Source organism: Triticum aestivum, chromosome 6B (assembly GCF_018294505.1).
Source record: "Triticum aestivum cultivar Chinese Spring chromosome 6B, IWGSC CS RefSeq v2.1, whole genome shotgun sequence".
Lineage (NCBI taxonomy): Eukaryota > Viridiplantae > Streptophyta > Magnoliopsida > Poales > Poaceae > Triticum > Triticum aestivum.
This window is the reverse complement of record NC_057810.1, coordinates 77,176,143-77,191,389: the sequence shown is the minus strand read 5'-3', so window position 1 is coordinate 77,191,389 and position 15,247 is coordinate 77,176,143. Positions and strand designations below refer to the sequence as shown.

The window sequence follows — 15,247 nt, the reverse complement described above, 5'->3', positions numbered from 1 at the left end:
TTACACATTTCATTACTTGGCTAGCATACGCACTACATATTTTTCCCGGCCTGTGGCCTGCGTTTTCCCGACTTCCGCAACGCAATGGACTCTGCTTCCGCTTCTTCGTCCTCGTCGGAGGCGGAGGAGGAGGAGCCCGGGCGCGCTCCGCCACCGCGCATGACCACGGTCTCGCGCCACTACTTCGGCGGCTCCTCCTCCGAGAGCGACCACGACCTCCGCGTCGACATCATCGAGGTTAGTCCGTCTCACCTCGTACCCCACCCTCTTCACCATCACCAGTGGACAGTGGTGCTCGATCTTTACACGGCCAAGAGCCACCACTTACGTCCGTCGTCGCCATGTCTTTCACTCTCTGTGACGGTCAACGCTTCCGGGCAACTCGTCTGTACGAGCGACAGCAGTGGGGAAGGACGGACTCCGTGGTTGGTGCAGCTCAGCCGTTCGGCGAAATGCTGCTGCCATAGGACAGGAGTCCAGGACTAGTGCACGGATGTCTTCCAGCGCTAGTGCTATCTTTGTTCAATTTGTCTGCCTTGACGAACTGCATGCTTATCAACCGGTGTGCAGAATATAGAAGAGGATTACGGGATGTTCGTCTGGCCATGCAGCGTCATCCTCGCGGAATACGTGTGGCAGCAGAGGCCGCGCTTCTCCTGCTCCAGAGTTGTCGAGGTACTAATCATCCTTATAATTCTGTACGGAACAAGTTCCAGTGCTTAACACAGGGTACTTCTCCATGCTTGAACCTTTGGACAGTCATTATTCTCTGTGTCGGTGCATTTTTTTTTTACAATGGAAACAGTAGGAAAGACGTGTCGGTGCGATTCATATTCCTACGTCGTGAGTTCTTTGTTTGGATGGAATTGACTATAATTTGCCATTTTAAAAATGAAAGATTTCTCTGTGTTACAAGTGTGGCACTTATTTTCCTGTTCTACAAATGAAAAGATTTCTTGTAATGTGAATGTCGCCGTTCTTAAAAAAAAATTACGCTTTTCTGATTCATGTCTATGGCTTACAGCTTGGTGCAGGAACCTCGCTGCCAGGTATAGTAGCTGCAAAAGTTGGAGCAGGTGTTACGCTGACAGACATTGCACATAATACAGAAGTTAGCTCAACCCCATCCTGGCTATACCGTTTTGTAGTTCAGTATTAGTTGTTGATGGCTCAAAACTAACTGGTTTCAGCTTTTGATTTCAATGAGTAGGTGCTGGACAACATCAAGCAAGTATGCGGCCTCAATAATGTGAACTGTACGGTATGCTTTGATCTGAAGTTATTTGTTACAGGTTGCATCTTTCGAAAGCAGCTTTACATTTTACAAGTAGTAGGTCATACTTAACCATGCAGGTATTAGGACTTACTTGGGGAGATTGGGATGAACCTGTTTTTGATTTGCACCCTGATATTATTCTCGGAGCCGATGTGCTTTATGATTCAGCAAGTAAGCTACTTATCTACTCCTCTTGGCTTGCATTCTTGTCACTTTGGCTGAGACACGTAAGTTAACATACCGCTGCATCTATGTTGGTAAGAATTTGATGATCTCTTCGCAATGGTTACCTTCCTGCTGGAAAATTCTCCTGGGGCAGTGTTCATCACCACATACCACAATCGCAGGTTCCAAGAAATTCTTCAACCTTCTCCACTTGATAAAACTGCTTCGAGCTACTCCCCTAATAAATCGGCCTGATTCTTTTGTGCAGTGGTCATCACTTGATTGAATTTTTGATGGTGAAGTGGGGTTTGAAATGTTTGAAGCTTCTGGATGGCTTCTCTTTCCTTCCCTCTTGCAAGGCTGATTCACTACGGGGAAATATTCAGCTCGTGGAGATTGCACTTGAGAAGGAAAAACCTAAATGATCTTCAGGCAACCAACTGGAGTACATTAGCTTCATGTTAGTTATTAGATAGGAAATGCTGCATCTGGTGTTCCAGCCTTTGCAGGAGTTGGCTGAGAGCACAACCAACAAGGACATGATAATGCAATGTTTGGGCCTTCACTACATATGACTGTACATTAGGTAACTCCAGAGTCTCATGAAATCATCCACAAGAACTTTACGCTTGAAAGGATTTGTTTATGGGAGTACCTAGAACTCATCTAGATGAGATATAATTTGGTCTCATTCACTTTGAAAACAAGAACATATACAATCCACGTCAGCACACACACATCTTATAGCATCACATCCAATGGCTATAAAAGGTGAATGAGACCAAATTATATCTCATCTAGATGAGTTCTAGCAAAGCTGTTTGTTTATTTGAAGGGAAGCAGTCTCTCTTTTTTTGGGTTTCGTCATTAATTGAACCAAGCAATAGCTTTGGCAAGCAGAAACACAAGCTTTGTTCAAGTCCAACCGATCATAAATTCATAATCACAGATGTGCATTGCTTGTACACTCATTGGTTGAAGCATTGCCTTGTTTAAATTCATGAATCCACTTTCATCCATGCGTTTCAGGGTTGTTCCTCTTGAATAGTACAACAATCTAATGTGAACCTTGTATGCTTAAATCTGGTAGAGCTTTTGTTTCGATAGACGACAGAAGATGTGCTAGTAGTTGTCTTGGGAAGTATTGTGATTTCATAGCATGTGTACAAGAAACATCTAGGAGAACAGAAGCGAAGAAGAAAGGTAGTCAGGAACCAGGTAGAATTATAAGTGAATGGACTTTTTTTTTTCAAAGATAAGCGAATGAACTGGTCCGCCTCCCAATTCCCGACAGAAAAAAATTAAGTAAACTCCATTCATTATTTGTATCAAACTAGCATACATTTCTCAATCATTGTTCTGTGGGGGGAAACAATCAAGTTATACAGTAAAGGAGTGAAGCACATAAGCTCTCTATGAACTTCAAATGATTTCGATTCCAAAGCTTGCTCTACAGTTGAGTAGACTATTAAGTTTGAAAGTATCAGAATAATGCTTCTAAATTGTCAGAAAAAGGGAACAGACTCCCTCACTGTGGCCACTACAAGAGGATTCATATCACGCCGGTAAAGGTGAATTTATCTGGAGTTAGCTCTCAAATTCTAAATAAAATAGATGGCATCTGTGCGAGGATCAGGCCATGGCCGATGAGACCTGAGCTTCAGCTCTGAATTGTAAAATTAATACACAATTGGCCGGCATGAATTCCTCTGCACAAATTAATAAAATAAGAATCAGATGTGCATGTGCATGCGACAAAGAATGATGTAAGAAAACAGTATTCGTTATGAGCATTTCAATGGAATTGATAAGCACGCTGAGTCAAAGTCCGGAAATATGCTCGCCCAAGTTCATCGCTATCTTTGAAAGCAAAAGGTTATCACTGACTACCTTTTGGTGTCAGCAGATTCCTCTCAAGTTTTTGTAGTCCTCAAAGCTAAGAAATTTATCCTTAACTTTGAGCCAGTCACCTGGTTTCTGCATGAAGATTGCTATGTATCCTTCTCTGTCGGCCTACAAATGAAAAGGAAAAACCATATACCGGTCAGAATATGGTAAATGTCATCGGAGAAGCCAAGGAGCGAAAATTCGAGGAATTGAATGGGTGAAGCATTTGGGTTAAATCACTGTGGAGAGTACGCCTTTTGCATCTTACGTTCTAAATCAAATTTCTCCTTAACTAATGAAAAATTCATGTCTCTTTCTCTGTTTCAGAAAAAAGGAATATAGTAAACAAAGCAAACAAATGTGCACAATCAACATGTTGTTTGAATCAACAGACTCTTCACAGGCAAGGTTTCGTCACACACTTCTGGACAAAACATGAAATACTTCAACAGAGGTAATGGAATAATATACAACATTACAAAAGTGCAAGCTTATCCATGTTGAACTGATTTTTTTTTTACTAGAAACATGTTAAACTGAAATTCGACGAGATATTCCTCTCAAGGTTGCACTCATGTTTCGGTGCTACTCAGCACTCACTTGGGAACAACACCAACAGTGAGTTTACAAAGAAAAACTAACTGAAACATCTCTCAGATACGCATGGATCATAAAGGCTGGACCAGAAAACTATCTTCAGTAAGAGACAATCGGTAGTGGTACCAACCAATTACTCCCTCCGTTCCTAAATATATGTCTTTCTAGAGATTTAACTATGGACTACATACGGATGTATATAGACTTAGTTTAGAGTGTAGATTCACTCATTTTGCTCCGTATGTAGTCTCTTATTGGAATCTCTAAAAAGACATATTTAGGAACGGAGGGAGTAGAAAAATATAGGTGGTTCAATTTATGCATGTAGGCGTCACCATTGCTACGATATGCCACCAACAACGACAAGCCACACTAATAGCAAAGCATCAAAAGTGTCCTTCTGATAGAGGTACTTACAGAGGTATTAAGCAGATCGGGTTGTTTCATCAATCTATCATTAATCTCCAAAAGCTGCCCTTTCACGCAACACCTACGGAAATTGAACGTAGACAACACTTCAGTGTAAAAATACAATGACGTCAGGCATAATCAATTGCGAGATCTAGCGGACCAACCTCACCACAAAAGTTTTATCCTTTGTGCAGACTTTACATAATGCTGAATTTTCTTGCAAATGTTGTGCATTCTGTAATAGGAAGCAGACATCAAATGATTCTGCCAATTAATCAATTAAACAGGGAAGATACGTCAATCAATCAAATTACCCTTTTGCGTTTCCCTGTGACTTTTATCTCACTGCGATCTGTCTTGCCAACATTGAAGTCAATGGCAGTTATTCCCCCTTCCTCTTTCAGTGCAACATGGGCTGGAGCTAAACCAACCACGCACAACCTAAAGTTTGAAGGAACATAAGAAACCAAAGAGAATAAATTTCCTTCCTAATCACCAATGTCAAGTTGCTAAGCAAAAAAAGAGTTATTAGCATGTGTCGACTAGAGTTGCATTAGAAATAAGTAAGCGACATTAAACAATGCATCTGTCCAAGGCAAAGATCACTAGATTGATATTATTTATGCATACATTGAGCAACTTTTTTCTACTGCCTAGAAATAACCCAGCTTCAGATAGTACTAGTGAATATGCAAAGTTCACCAGAAGACCATTTATTATCGCTAATCATGAGAAAGCAAATTTTGACCTGTTTAAGTTCTCAATAAAATAAAAATAAAATAAACCTACCCATTTGGATGTCGGTACACAAACTGGTCATGTCCTGGGTTGAGATAATCTGCCAAGAAAACGAGAAGAGATGGGTTAGATGACTGAAAGTAAGAGTACACGATTTAAGTTTAACCATTTTGGTTACATTTGACAATAGGCCATTGCAATAATTTGTTAACTAAAATTACAGCAGCACAGTGCAGAGTTGCACACACAGAGACACAAAATAGGGTCCTATTTTCTTTAGATATTTTACAAGAAAGAAAAAAAAAAGGCATTATTCAGGTTGGGATGGACAAATTATTTGATAAAAAAATTTAGTACTCTGATACTCTCACAACAACTTTGTAAAGCATGTAACCAGTTCAACATATGCACAAACAATCAATTCAGTCAATAAGCACTACAGAAAGATTAGAGCTTCCGGCGCCAAAGAAAGGAAGCAAGCTCCACTTGAGAAGTGAGGATCTAATACTCCTTCCACTCCAGAAATCAAACGCTACCGATGGAACAGAGCTCTAAGCACGAAATCTTCCAGGTACATCATTTAGAGGCGCAGCAAAGTTGGAGTCTTTCTTTTTACCGGCGACGAAGTAGCGCGCGAAGTTGGCCTCGACGGCGGAGGGCGGGGTCGCCGGGAGGCTCCCGGCGTCGGGCGCGATGAGGGCCCGCGTCTCCTCGTCGAACGAGGCGGCGTCCCGCGGCGCGTGCCCGTCGACCTGGGGCGCGCATGCCGCCGCGTCCTCTCCCGCCATCCGAGCTGCTGGCTCCTCCGTCGGGCGGCCGCGGCGTAGAGGTGGGGGAGATGGCGTCCGGTGGCGGGCGGCGGCGCGGTTTGTGCGCGCGTGGGAAGGCGCTGGAGTGGGAGTAACGTGGCGAGCTTGGGTTTGTGCCCCGGGCGTTTGTGTGAGCGATTCATGGACTGGGCCGGCTGCGTGGGTCGGGCCTCAAGCGACAACAAACAAAGCCCGTTCAGGGACGCCTCTGCTAGTCTCATAATTTTTTTTCTCTATAAATTTGGCTCTTTGAGGGACTTCAGGCACATCTGACCTCCGGGCAAAACTATTTCGGAATCTGGCCCCGTGGGGAATAAGCAACATGTTCAGTGTCATGTGTTGTGGCGCCGACCCCGAAATAGTTTTTTTTTTAGAAAACGTCGGCATTTATTGATTAAGCAAACAAGTTACAAAGAGTCTCCCGGATACAATCCGGAGCAGACTGAAAAATGCAGACTCGAAGAGTTCAAACTAGATCTAGCTAAAACATGAGCTAAAACATTGCAATGCCGACGAACATGCTTGAAAGTCACGGACGAAAGAGCTCCAGTTGTCATCCTGATATCAGCAACAATTGATCCCACAAAGGAGCGGGCGTGGGAGGAAGAATTCAGTCTTTGCACCACAGAGAGACAGTCCGACTGAACGATCACATCAGAGTAGTTCTCCCCCCGAACCAAGCGCACCGCCCGATGAAGAGCCCAAGCCTCCGCCACTTCAGGATCAGTAACACCAATCAGGGGTCCAGAAGCAGCAGCTATGCATCGACCGGAATGGTCCTGAACCACCACACCAGCGCAAGACTTGCCAAACTCCCGTGAGACAGCAGCATCAGAGGAAACCAGAAGCGTACCTAGCGGCGGCGGAGACCATAGAGAACTGGAAGCAGGGGTCTCACACCTAGTTGCAAGAGTAGGCTTGTATAGGTGCTGGAAGACCATATCTATATAAGCCTGAGCCCTCGCAGCCGTGCGCCGGGGGTGAGTGAGGAGCTTCAGGTTCATTTCTTGCAGAGTTCCAGGCCTCCCATATATGCCAGATGGTGATAGTGATAATTGTAGCATCACGCTCGGAGCCGCGGGAGAGATAGTCAAACAACCACGGCTTCGGCGACGCAAAAGACAGCTTGATCCCCGTGGACTCCTTGATACCATCCAAACTGCTCGAGCATGTGCACAGAACAGCAAAGCATGTTCAACACTCTCCTGTCGGCCACAGAAACAGCAGTCCGTCCGCGTTGGAACCTGGCGGCGAAGCATTTGCTCACTCGAAGGCAAGTAGTTATGAGCAAACCTCCAAAGCACAATCTTCATTTTGTTAGGAGCCTTGACCCTCCACAGCTCCTTCCACAATCTTTCCTCCAACTGCCAATTAGAGTGTTGTCCCCTGCCATTACAGCTGCGGGCTGTCAGGAAGCGAGACGTCCTAGCCATAACAGCAGATTTAACTGAGTACTCGCCCAGCCTGGTGAACGGCCAGCGAGCAAAATCAAAGCCACCAGAACTGCAGATAGGGAAAATTTGTTGGCCACATCAAAGGCCATCGCCGAATCTTCATTCCAAGTCCCACTCTCCTCATCAATCAAACAGTGGACCTTGGCCGAGGTAGGTATGGGGTGAAGGGGCCGAAGCAGCGTTGGAGGGATCGAGGGGATCCAGTGATCAATCAGAATGTGAGTGCTCCTCCCATCCCCAATACCCCACCGAATCCCTATCTTCAGGAGATCACGACCATGCAGAATCGCACGACCCCGAAAATAGTTTGACGTTGAACATGTCACATGTTCGGCATCATGTGTGGCACCGACCCCAGGGGTCAGATTCCGAAATAGTTTTGCCCAGGGCAGACGTGTCTGAAGTTGCTCAAAGAGGCCAGGTTGTCAAAAAATACGCTAGTCTCGTCTTGCCGCTGGCGCTGGGGACCGACCGTAGGCGGTTTGCAGAGCAGAGCTGAAGCTGGAGGGTATCCACCTCCAGCAATGGAGGAACAAGGTTGACTGGTTGTGATCAACTGACAATGAGGTCATCGGTAAGAAAAGGAACCTTTTATTTTGCATGCATCAGCATGATAATACGTCAGTGTAACACTTACACCACACAAGCACAAAAGTATACCTCTGTAGATGTAATATAATACTCCCTCCGTTCCAATTTACTCGTCATGGTTTTAGTTCAAAGGAACGGAGGGCGTACCTTTTACATCCCTAAAGTAGTGATCTAAAAAGGTCTTTTAGGGATCTAAAGGGTCTTACTTTACAAAGGGAGTATAAAACAACATGAAAAACTCCTGTGATCCTGTGATGACTTGAGCGAAGAAGAAAATGAACACTCCTGTGGTGACAACAAATTGCATACTTCCACTGCTTTTATCTACCCCATAACAAATTTCAGCTCTTCCTCCGTGAGCTGCGATGGAGTGACTTTGATCGGCTCCTCTGTCAGGGCCGACGGGGCGACTTCAATCGGCTCCACGGCGAAGCCGGCCTGCTGGCACGCGGCCTTCAGGAGCTCTGCCTGTGCGTCCCCATCTGGGCACAGAGCCACCACCGCGCCACCACTGCCCGTGAACTTCGACGCAGCACCGACGCTCCTCGCTACCTCAACCATCTTTATGTTCACCTCGCCAAGCGCGTCATCTCCAAACATTTGCCTGTGACCACCCACACAGGACTGGTTAACTAGCTTGTACTGCTGTGAAGGTAAAGTTCGTACACATACATATGCCCTGTTCGTTAAAGAGGCTGTTTTCCAAGCCTCGTCGGCGTTGGTCTCACCTCCGCAGATCAAAGTTCCTGTTCATAAGCCTCGCGAGCTCTGTATAATTCTTCTGCAACAACACATTGTGGCCATCATACGCGAGCTGCGCGACTTCTTTCATCGACGATATTATGAACTCGTCTCCGTCGAGCCACCTTTGCCTGACGCTGCTGTGGACCTAATCAGTTAGACAAGGTTCAAATGTGGACATCAGAAAGATTGTTCAAGCAAAAAAAGTAGTGGAATTTGAATGCAGGTTGAACAAACCTTGCCAGAGTCACTCGGGTTCTCGGCGTAGATGAGATACAGAGGGGGGAGCAGATCAACGTCAAGCGGCGTGTACACTCCATGGCCCAGCTTATCCATATGCTCCTGGCTAAAATCCTGAGGAGCAAAACACAACTGAAAGATTCAGCTAAACAGAACAACAGGTGAAGGTGAACATGGTTGCTTAGCTGCCACACATTATACCATGTAAACAAGGCCGCCGTAGACCTGCGCGACGCGGTCCTGAAGCCCGGCGACGATGCCGAGCTCCTTCTCGGCGTTGAGGATGAGGTTGGGCCTGACCTCGACCCTGATCTTGTCCCTGACGCCGTAGAAATCCAGGAGGCAGCTGAGCGCGGCGCAGACGATGGCGCTGGAGCCGGAGAGCCCTGCCTGTGGGAAGCAGAGGAAACAAACCAACTCTCAACGGCCAGCGTTGGAAAAGCATAAATCTTTGAGGGGTGTAAGGAATGGGGGGACCTCCCCGGCATCACGAAAGTACGGATGAATCTGAGGGATGGGGGCGGCTCGGGGTGGGGGACCTGGCGGGGAATGTTGGTGTCGTATGACAGGGTGAAGTTCTTGTCCTCCAGGGCGATTCCGTTGTGCTTGCAGTGGTTGTGGAAGATCCTGCAGATCGCCAGCAGCAGCCGCACGCCGCCGTAGTACCCGCCGCCGTCCAGGCGATCCACCTGCAGACGGATTCGATGGGAAAATAGAGAGATTGGTCGATCTGACAAACCCGGTGGAGATTAATCTGGAAGAAGTGAGATTGGTACTACTAATGTTCCTGATCATCATCTGTCCCGCGCGCGGTGCAATGGATCGATTCGCGTGCGTTTGCTAGATCTGTCCGTTCATGCACCGGCGTTGACGTATCTACTATATCCATTGCGAGGGAGGGGGGAGGGGGAGGGGCGCTTACGAGGGCGTGGAGGGAGGGGAAGGCGACGAGGTCGTGGCGCGGGTGGGGCTGGACGAGGAGCTGGTCGGAGGGGCGGAGGCGGACGGTGGCCCAGAGGCCGGCGACGGCGAAGGAGACGGCGCGGCCGCCGTAGACGTCGCTGGGGTTGCCGAGGAGGCCCACGCGCGCGTAGGCCCTGCGCTCCATCTCCATCTCCGTCTGCATCACCATCACGGACGCCGCTCGCCGCCGCCGATGATCCGGCCGGGATGGCGGGGGTTGGACTGATTAATAGCAGGATAACAACGTCAGCTAAGCAGACGGGCCCAGTCGTCGTCACTCGTTTCCGCTTTGGACACAGGTGTTGTTACTCTCGCCCGCTGGATTCTGGCAGGCTGCATCAGTACTACTAATTGGATAAAGAATGGCAATCACAACATTACTATCTAGGGGTCGGGTTGGGCTAGCTAAGCTGCTAACCTGATAACGGCGTCAGCTAAGCAAGGGGTCAGGTTGAGGTTGAGGTTGAGGTTGGTGAGTGGTCACACGCCACCGCTTTTCCTTTCCGGAAGCTACTGCCGCACGAGTCGAGTGTACTGTACCCGCCGGAGTTTGGCGGATTGCTCTCCTCTGTGTCCGGAGGAAGCCTCCATTCTACTACTCTCTCCGTCTCGTCTCAATTATACAGTAGTACTACTAACCTTTAGTATAAAAGTTGTGCTAAAGTTAAAACATTTATTTTGGGGCAGCTGTGACGGATCAGTACCGTTATTCAGAATTTTTGCAAGTCAGTACCAAGATTGAGACTAATCGTTGCAATACGGGCTAAGCGTCGTATAACGTTGTATTTACGCTGTATCTGACAACCCGGCCCCACCTGTCAGTTGACAAGCTGGCGAACCGGCGTGCCTGGCTCGGTCAGTCTACCTGGTCGAACCCAACTCACTCACTCCCCTCGAACCCTAGCCCTCGCCCCGCTGGAGCTCTCGTCTGCCGATTCGCCGCCGACCGCCGCGCAGTCCCCCGCGGCCACTGCACCATGGTGCACGAGGATGAGAGCAGCGACTACTACTCCAACCTGCAGTACATGAACTCCCGACGACAACAACATGTTGTACCGAGTGAGTGGTGTAGCTAGGGTTAGGGTTAGGGTTCCTGCTTTGGGGGTTTGATCTTTGATTTGGGGGGTTTTGGTTCATTTTGCTCCTGCAAATCCCTGCCAACATTGAAGACCAAGACTACATGGGCATTGAGACGGGAACCATTGTTCCCTGCGAGCAGCATGGGCTGCCATGTGAGAGGCGTGTAGCCTTTGAGGGATTTGAGATGGGCAGGAGGTTCTTAGCCTGTCCTCTTAAAGTAAGATTATGCACTTTCTATGTTCTTTGTATTAAAATGAGTTTGTAGTAGCCCCACGGTATTTTAAATTGGTAGTAGTTTGGTTCAAGTAAGATTTTGTTCTTGTGATTGCCATTCTTTATCTAGTTAGTAGTACTGGTGCACTGATGTTGATCAGTGAAGTAGGCATCTGTTAAATTTATATGTGGCCAGGAGCTTAGTTTCCAGTGCACATCATTGTTTAAGCTTTGATCCTATAGTTTAGTGCTTTATGAGTGCTTTATAGTTGTTGTACTTTTTGTAATGATTAAATAAAGTGGATATGTGATTGGGTTGCAGTGCACATGTTGTGTTGTTCTCTAGGTCATTGATAATTGTAGTATATGATTGAAATACAGTTAGTTAGTTCTGTTGTTCTTTAGTTCTTTATTTAAGATCATATTCTTTAATTGTAATATTTAGTGTAGTTGTGATGTTCTTTACAATCATATTCTTTAACAAATATAGGTGCTGAATATATTGCAGGAAGGTCAGAACTGCGGTTTTGTTCAATGGGTTGACCCAGAGTGGCCTCCTACAATGCAGAATGCATTGTTGAAGCTATGGGAAATGTATCAAGACAGCAAGAGTGATAGGAGGAAGCATAACCTGGAGAGTTCACTCACTATTCACCATTTGACAGAAGAAAAAATAAACTGGAGGCCAACTATGACAAATGAGTTGAAGATGTTCATCGACTTTTGAATGCCCAAGAGGATAGGGTGCTGGATTTCAGATATTTGCAGTCTAAGATGGAGAGTGCAAAGGAGAGGAAAGCTGAGGTGACCAACTCAGTTGTCTCAGATATGAAGACAGAGATGGAGAAGAAAGAGGCAGAGATCTTCAAGCTGCAAGAGAAGTATGCAGTCCTTATGAACCTGACAAAAGCCCAAGGCACTGTCATCAGGAACGTGAAGTTCAACCATTTGAAAGAGAAGGAAGTGCTTAGTGCAGCCATGAGGAACTTGCAGTTCCAGGTTGACGAACTAACTAAGTCTGTGGAGAAGCGCACCCAAGATAATCTCAAGCTGAAGCATGATGCTGAACTCACTAAATCTCAGGAAAAGCTCACCCAAGAGAATCTGAAGCTGAAGCAGGTTGATGAACTCACTAAGTCTCAGGGAAAGCTCACCCAAGAGAATCTCCAGCTGAAGGATCACATTGGTGATTTGAAAAAGGGACATGATAAGCTCATCCAAGAGAATCTCCAGTTGAAGGATCACATGGGTGATATGAAAAGGGGACATGACAAGCTCACTAAAGAAAGGGCTCAGCTGAAGCTTCAGATTGCTAGTCTGTTGAAGGCAGAGGAGAACAACAAGCAGAAAATGAAGGCGATCCAGGCCATCTTGGATGAATGAACAAGATGAAGAGGCTGCTTAGCTGACCTTTTGTGAAGCAGTATCAATGGATCTATTCTGTATATCTGTATGGATCTTTTAGTTTGAATTATGGTTCTGTAAGAATCTATTAAGTATGTTGCTTTAAGTTATGAACTATGTTGAACTCCAGTATGTTGCTGTAAGAATCTATTATGGTTATGTTATGTATGGATCTTTCAGTTGGAATTATCTTGCTTTCATAGATGCTTCATAGAATGGTAAAGTTATGAAGTTTTATCATCTTTGTGTATTTCATATATGGATGTAGTTAGATAGATAGATACTCCCTTCGTCCCAAAATATAAGAACGTTTTGCAAGCTAACATAGCTTGCAAAATGTTCTTATATTTCGGGACGGGGGGGAGTAGAATGGAAAAACTAAACCCTAACACTTTGGCTATTTTGGGTTCCGTCGATGTCAACAACCCCTAGAGACTAAAACTTTGGCTATTTTGGGTTCTGTCGATGTCGATAACCCCTAGAGACTAAAACTTTGGCTATCTTGGGTTCCGTCGATGTCGACAACCCCTAAAGACTAAAACTTTGGCTATCTTGGGTTCCGTCGATGTTGACAACCCCTGAAGACTAAAAGTTTGGCTATTTTGGGTTTCGTTGATGTCGACAACCCCTAAAGACTAAAACTTTGGCTATTTTGGGTTCCGTCGATGTTGACAACCCCTAAAGACTAAAACTTTGAAACATATAGCATGTCAACCCAAAATAATACTCCCTCCATTCCAAAATAGATGACTCAACTTTGTACTAAAGTTAGTACAAAGTTGAGTCATCTATTTTGGAACGGAGGGAGTAATTGTTTTGAAACTCTACCAGATAGCATGTCAACCCAAAATAATAATTGTTTTGAAACATATAGTACTTGCCCCCTCATCTCTTGGGCATCTTTGACATAGTTTAGAAACATGACTCATACATAACAGAAAGAGTACTCTAACAGATAGCATGTCAACCCAAAATGATAACTGTTTTGAAACATACATAACTGGCCCCCTCATCTCTTGGGCATCTCTGACATAGTTTAGAAACATGACTCATACATAATAGAAAGAGTAGTCTAACAGAAAGCATGTCAACCCAAAATGATAACTGTTTTGAAACATACATAACTTGCCCCCTCATCTCTTGGGCATCTCTGACATAGTTTAGAAACATGACTCATGACACTCATGTGTTTCCACTTGCAGTAAAAAAGGCCATCCATCCAGAATGACCTGTAGGGCCAGTAGAAGTGGAAGCACTAGAAGCGGAAGCCCCAGCAGCAGATCTTGGTGCAAAGAAAGGCCTTGAATGCCTTGCAGTCCTTGCAGAAGGTGCTATGATCTAGCAGGTGCAACCTGTGATCTAGCAGGAGCATCTTGTGATCTAGCAGGTTCAGCCTGTGATGTTGCAGGTGCAGCCTATGCCCTTGCAGGTGCAGTACCTTCATCAGCATTCCTTGATCTTCTAGATGCCTTGAAAAAATGAAGGAAACATACAATAAATACAAAACATAGTACTAGTTAACAAGGTGATTACCATATGCTTATTTTTCCTTAAAGCCAGCTCTGGTTTCAATTGTTTGCTGCAGCTGGTGTACCTATGGCCTTGGAGCCCACAGTTGCTGCATGTTATAGTGGTCATTCTTGAACTCTCCTTTGGCTTTGGAACCTCGGATCTGCCCTTTATCCTCTTCTCTTTATTTCTTCCCTTCTTCACATGAAATTTAGGTGGATCTATGTCTTGTCCTGTTGTCTTTGCCCAATCATGTTCACCAAGAACATGATATATCATTGGTTCATATGCTGCTAGGTAAAAAGATTTTTTGAAGAATTTGCCCACATAGTCCTCTGGAAAACCTTTTGCCTTGTTAATTGCTGACATTGCATGGTTGCATGGTGTGCCACTCAGGCCCCACTTTCTACAACCACATGTATGAAGTTCCAAGTTGACAGCATGTGTTTGCTGCCCACTAGTTACTTGCCATAGATTAACACCAGCTTGAATGGGTTTACAGAATCTAGCCCTTTCCGTTTCCACCTCTAGCTTCTCAGCATAATGGGGTGTGACTCCCACAGAGTTGCCTTTGCACTCTCTATTTCTATGCCACCTCACCATCTGCTTATTCTTAATACCATCAACCATAGTCCTAATAGGTTTTTTCCTATAATCAAGGATGTACTTGTTGAACACCTCATATAGGTTGTTAACAACCAAGTTTGTCTTACAGTTAGTATCAAAAGCATGCCTAGCCCAGAATCTTGCAGGTACTCCACTCAGCCACTTCCAAGCTTCCTCACTCTCATTTTTAGATCATCCATTGCAATGTTAAACTTATGTTGGTTATAAGCATAACTAGCATTATCCATGCATTTCTTAAGATCTTCTCCCCTAAACCCAGCATTCTGGAAGTTTTGATACAAGTGTATAAAGCAAAATCTTTGGTGACAGTTTGGAAATACTTGATTAATTGCATTTAGTAGCCCCCGTTGACATAGCATATCATACTAAGCTACTGACATGATAGTATAAGGAACAAATATGCATAAAGATAAACAAGAGGATGCATGCATACCTTCTGTCTATCAGACATGATAGTATAAGGACCAAATTGTCCAACTTCTCCTCCTAGACATATCTTCAGTTGGTGCAGAAACCAACATCAGTTTCTTGTATCCTCAACA

The 15,247-nt window shown here is 45.4% G+C and overlaps 3 protein-coding genes across 3 annotated transcripts; 1 reads left to right on the top strand and 2 right to left on the bottom strand.

Annotated features, from left to right (window-relative positions):
- The first annotated feature begins 34 nt into the window (after positions 1 to 34).
- On the top strand, positions 35 to 2,099 carry LOC123135893 (methyltransferase-like protein 23). Its single transcript, XM_044555136.1, has 7 exons — positions 35 to 237; positions 571 to 675; positions 1,025 to 1,111; positions 1,211 to 1,261; positions 1,354 to 1,447; positions 1,539 to 1,623; positions 1,710 to 2,099. Exons 1-7 carry the CDS (start codon positions 85 to 87, stop codon positions 1,864 to 1,866), a joined length of 732 nt encoding a protein of 243 aa, XP_044411071.1. The 5' UTR covers positions 35 to 84; the 3' UTR covers positions 1,867 to 2,099.
- Positions 2,100 to 2,734: 635 nt separating this feature from the next.
- Positions 2,735 to 5,994, bottom strand: LOC123135894 (protein Abitram). The gene is made up of 7 exons (XM_044555137.1): positions 5,691 to 5,994; positions 5,126 to 5,174; positions 4,651 to 4,777; positions 4,501 to 4,571; positions 4,343 to 4,415; positions 3,332 to 3,454; positions 2,735 to 3,150 (listed from the first exon to the last, which is right to left on the bottom strand). The coding sequence occupies exons 1-6, from the start codon at positions 5,860 to 5,862 to the stop codon at positions 3,341 to 3,343; spliced, it is 606 nt and encodes a 201-aa protein (XP_044411072.1). The 5' UTR covers positions 5,863 to 5,994; the 3' UTR covers positions 2,735 to 3,150; positions 3,332 to 3,340.
- Positions 5,995 to 7,908: 1,914 nt separating this feature from the next.
- LOC123135892 (probable glucuronokinase 2) lies at positions 7,909 to 10,250 on the bottom strand. The gene is made up of 6 exons (XM_044555135.1): positions 9,832 to 10,250; positions 9,449 to 9,598; positions 9,111 to 9,299; positions 8,907 to 9,023; positions 8,657 to 8,817; positions 7,909 to 8,532 (listed from the first exon to the last, which is right to left on the bottom strand). Exons 1-6 carry the CDS (start codon positions 10,039 to 10,041, stop codon positions 8,253 to 8,255), a joined length of 1,107 nt encoding a protein of 368 aa, XP_044411070.1. The 5' UTR covers positions 10,042 to 10,250; the 3' UTR covers positions 7,909 to 8,252.
- Between the last annotated feature and the right edge of the window lie 4,997 nt (positions 10,251 to 15,247).

What these genes read in the sequence shown, in the direction of transcription:
- LOC123135893 (XM_044555136.1), top strand. Translation starts at nt 85, where the DNA reads ATGGACTCTGCTTCCGCTTCTTCGTCCTCGTCGGAGGCGGAGGAGGAG. An exon ending in TCCGCGTCGACATCATCGAG is followed by an intron (nt 238 to 570) that starts GTTAGTCCGTCT and finishes ACCGGTGTGCAG; the next exon opens with AATATAGAAGAGGATTACGG. An exon ending in ACCACATACCACAATCGCAG is followed by an intron (nt 1,624 to 1,709) that starts GTTCCAAGAAAT and finishes TCTTTTGTGCAG; the next exon opens with TGGTCATCACTTGATTGAAT.
- LOC123135894 (XM_044555137.1), bottom strand. Translation starts at nt 5,862, where the DNA reads ATGGCGGGAGAGGACGCGGCGGCATGCGCGCCCCAGGTCGACGGGCAC. An exon ending in GTGTACCGACATCCAAATGG is followed by an intron (nt 4,778 to 5,125) that starts GTAGGTTTATTT and finishes TTCAAACTTTAG; the next exon opens with GTTGTGCGTGGTTGGTTTAG. An exon ending in CCGATCTGCTTAATACCTCT is followed by an intron (nt 3,455 to 4,342) that starts GTAAGTACCTCT and finishes TTTCATTTGTAG; the next exon opens with GCCGACAGAGAAGGATACAT.
- LOC123135892 (XM_044555135.1), bottom strand. Translation starts at nt 10,041, where the DNA reads ATGGTGATGCAGACGGAGATGGAGATGGAGCGCAGGGCCTACGCGCGC. An exon ending in ACGGCGGCCTTGTTTACATG is followed by an intron (nt 9,024 to 9,110) that starts GTATAATGTGTG and finishes TTTGCTCCTCAG; the next exon opens with GATTTTAGCCAGGAGCATAT. An exon ending in ACCCGAGTGACTCTGGCAAG is followed by an intron (nt 8,818 to 8,906) that starts GTTTGTTCAACC and finishes CTAACTGATTAG; the next exon opens with GTCCACAGCAGCGTCAGGCA.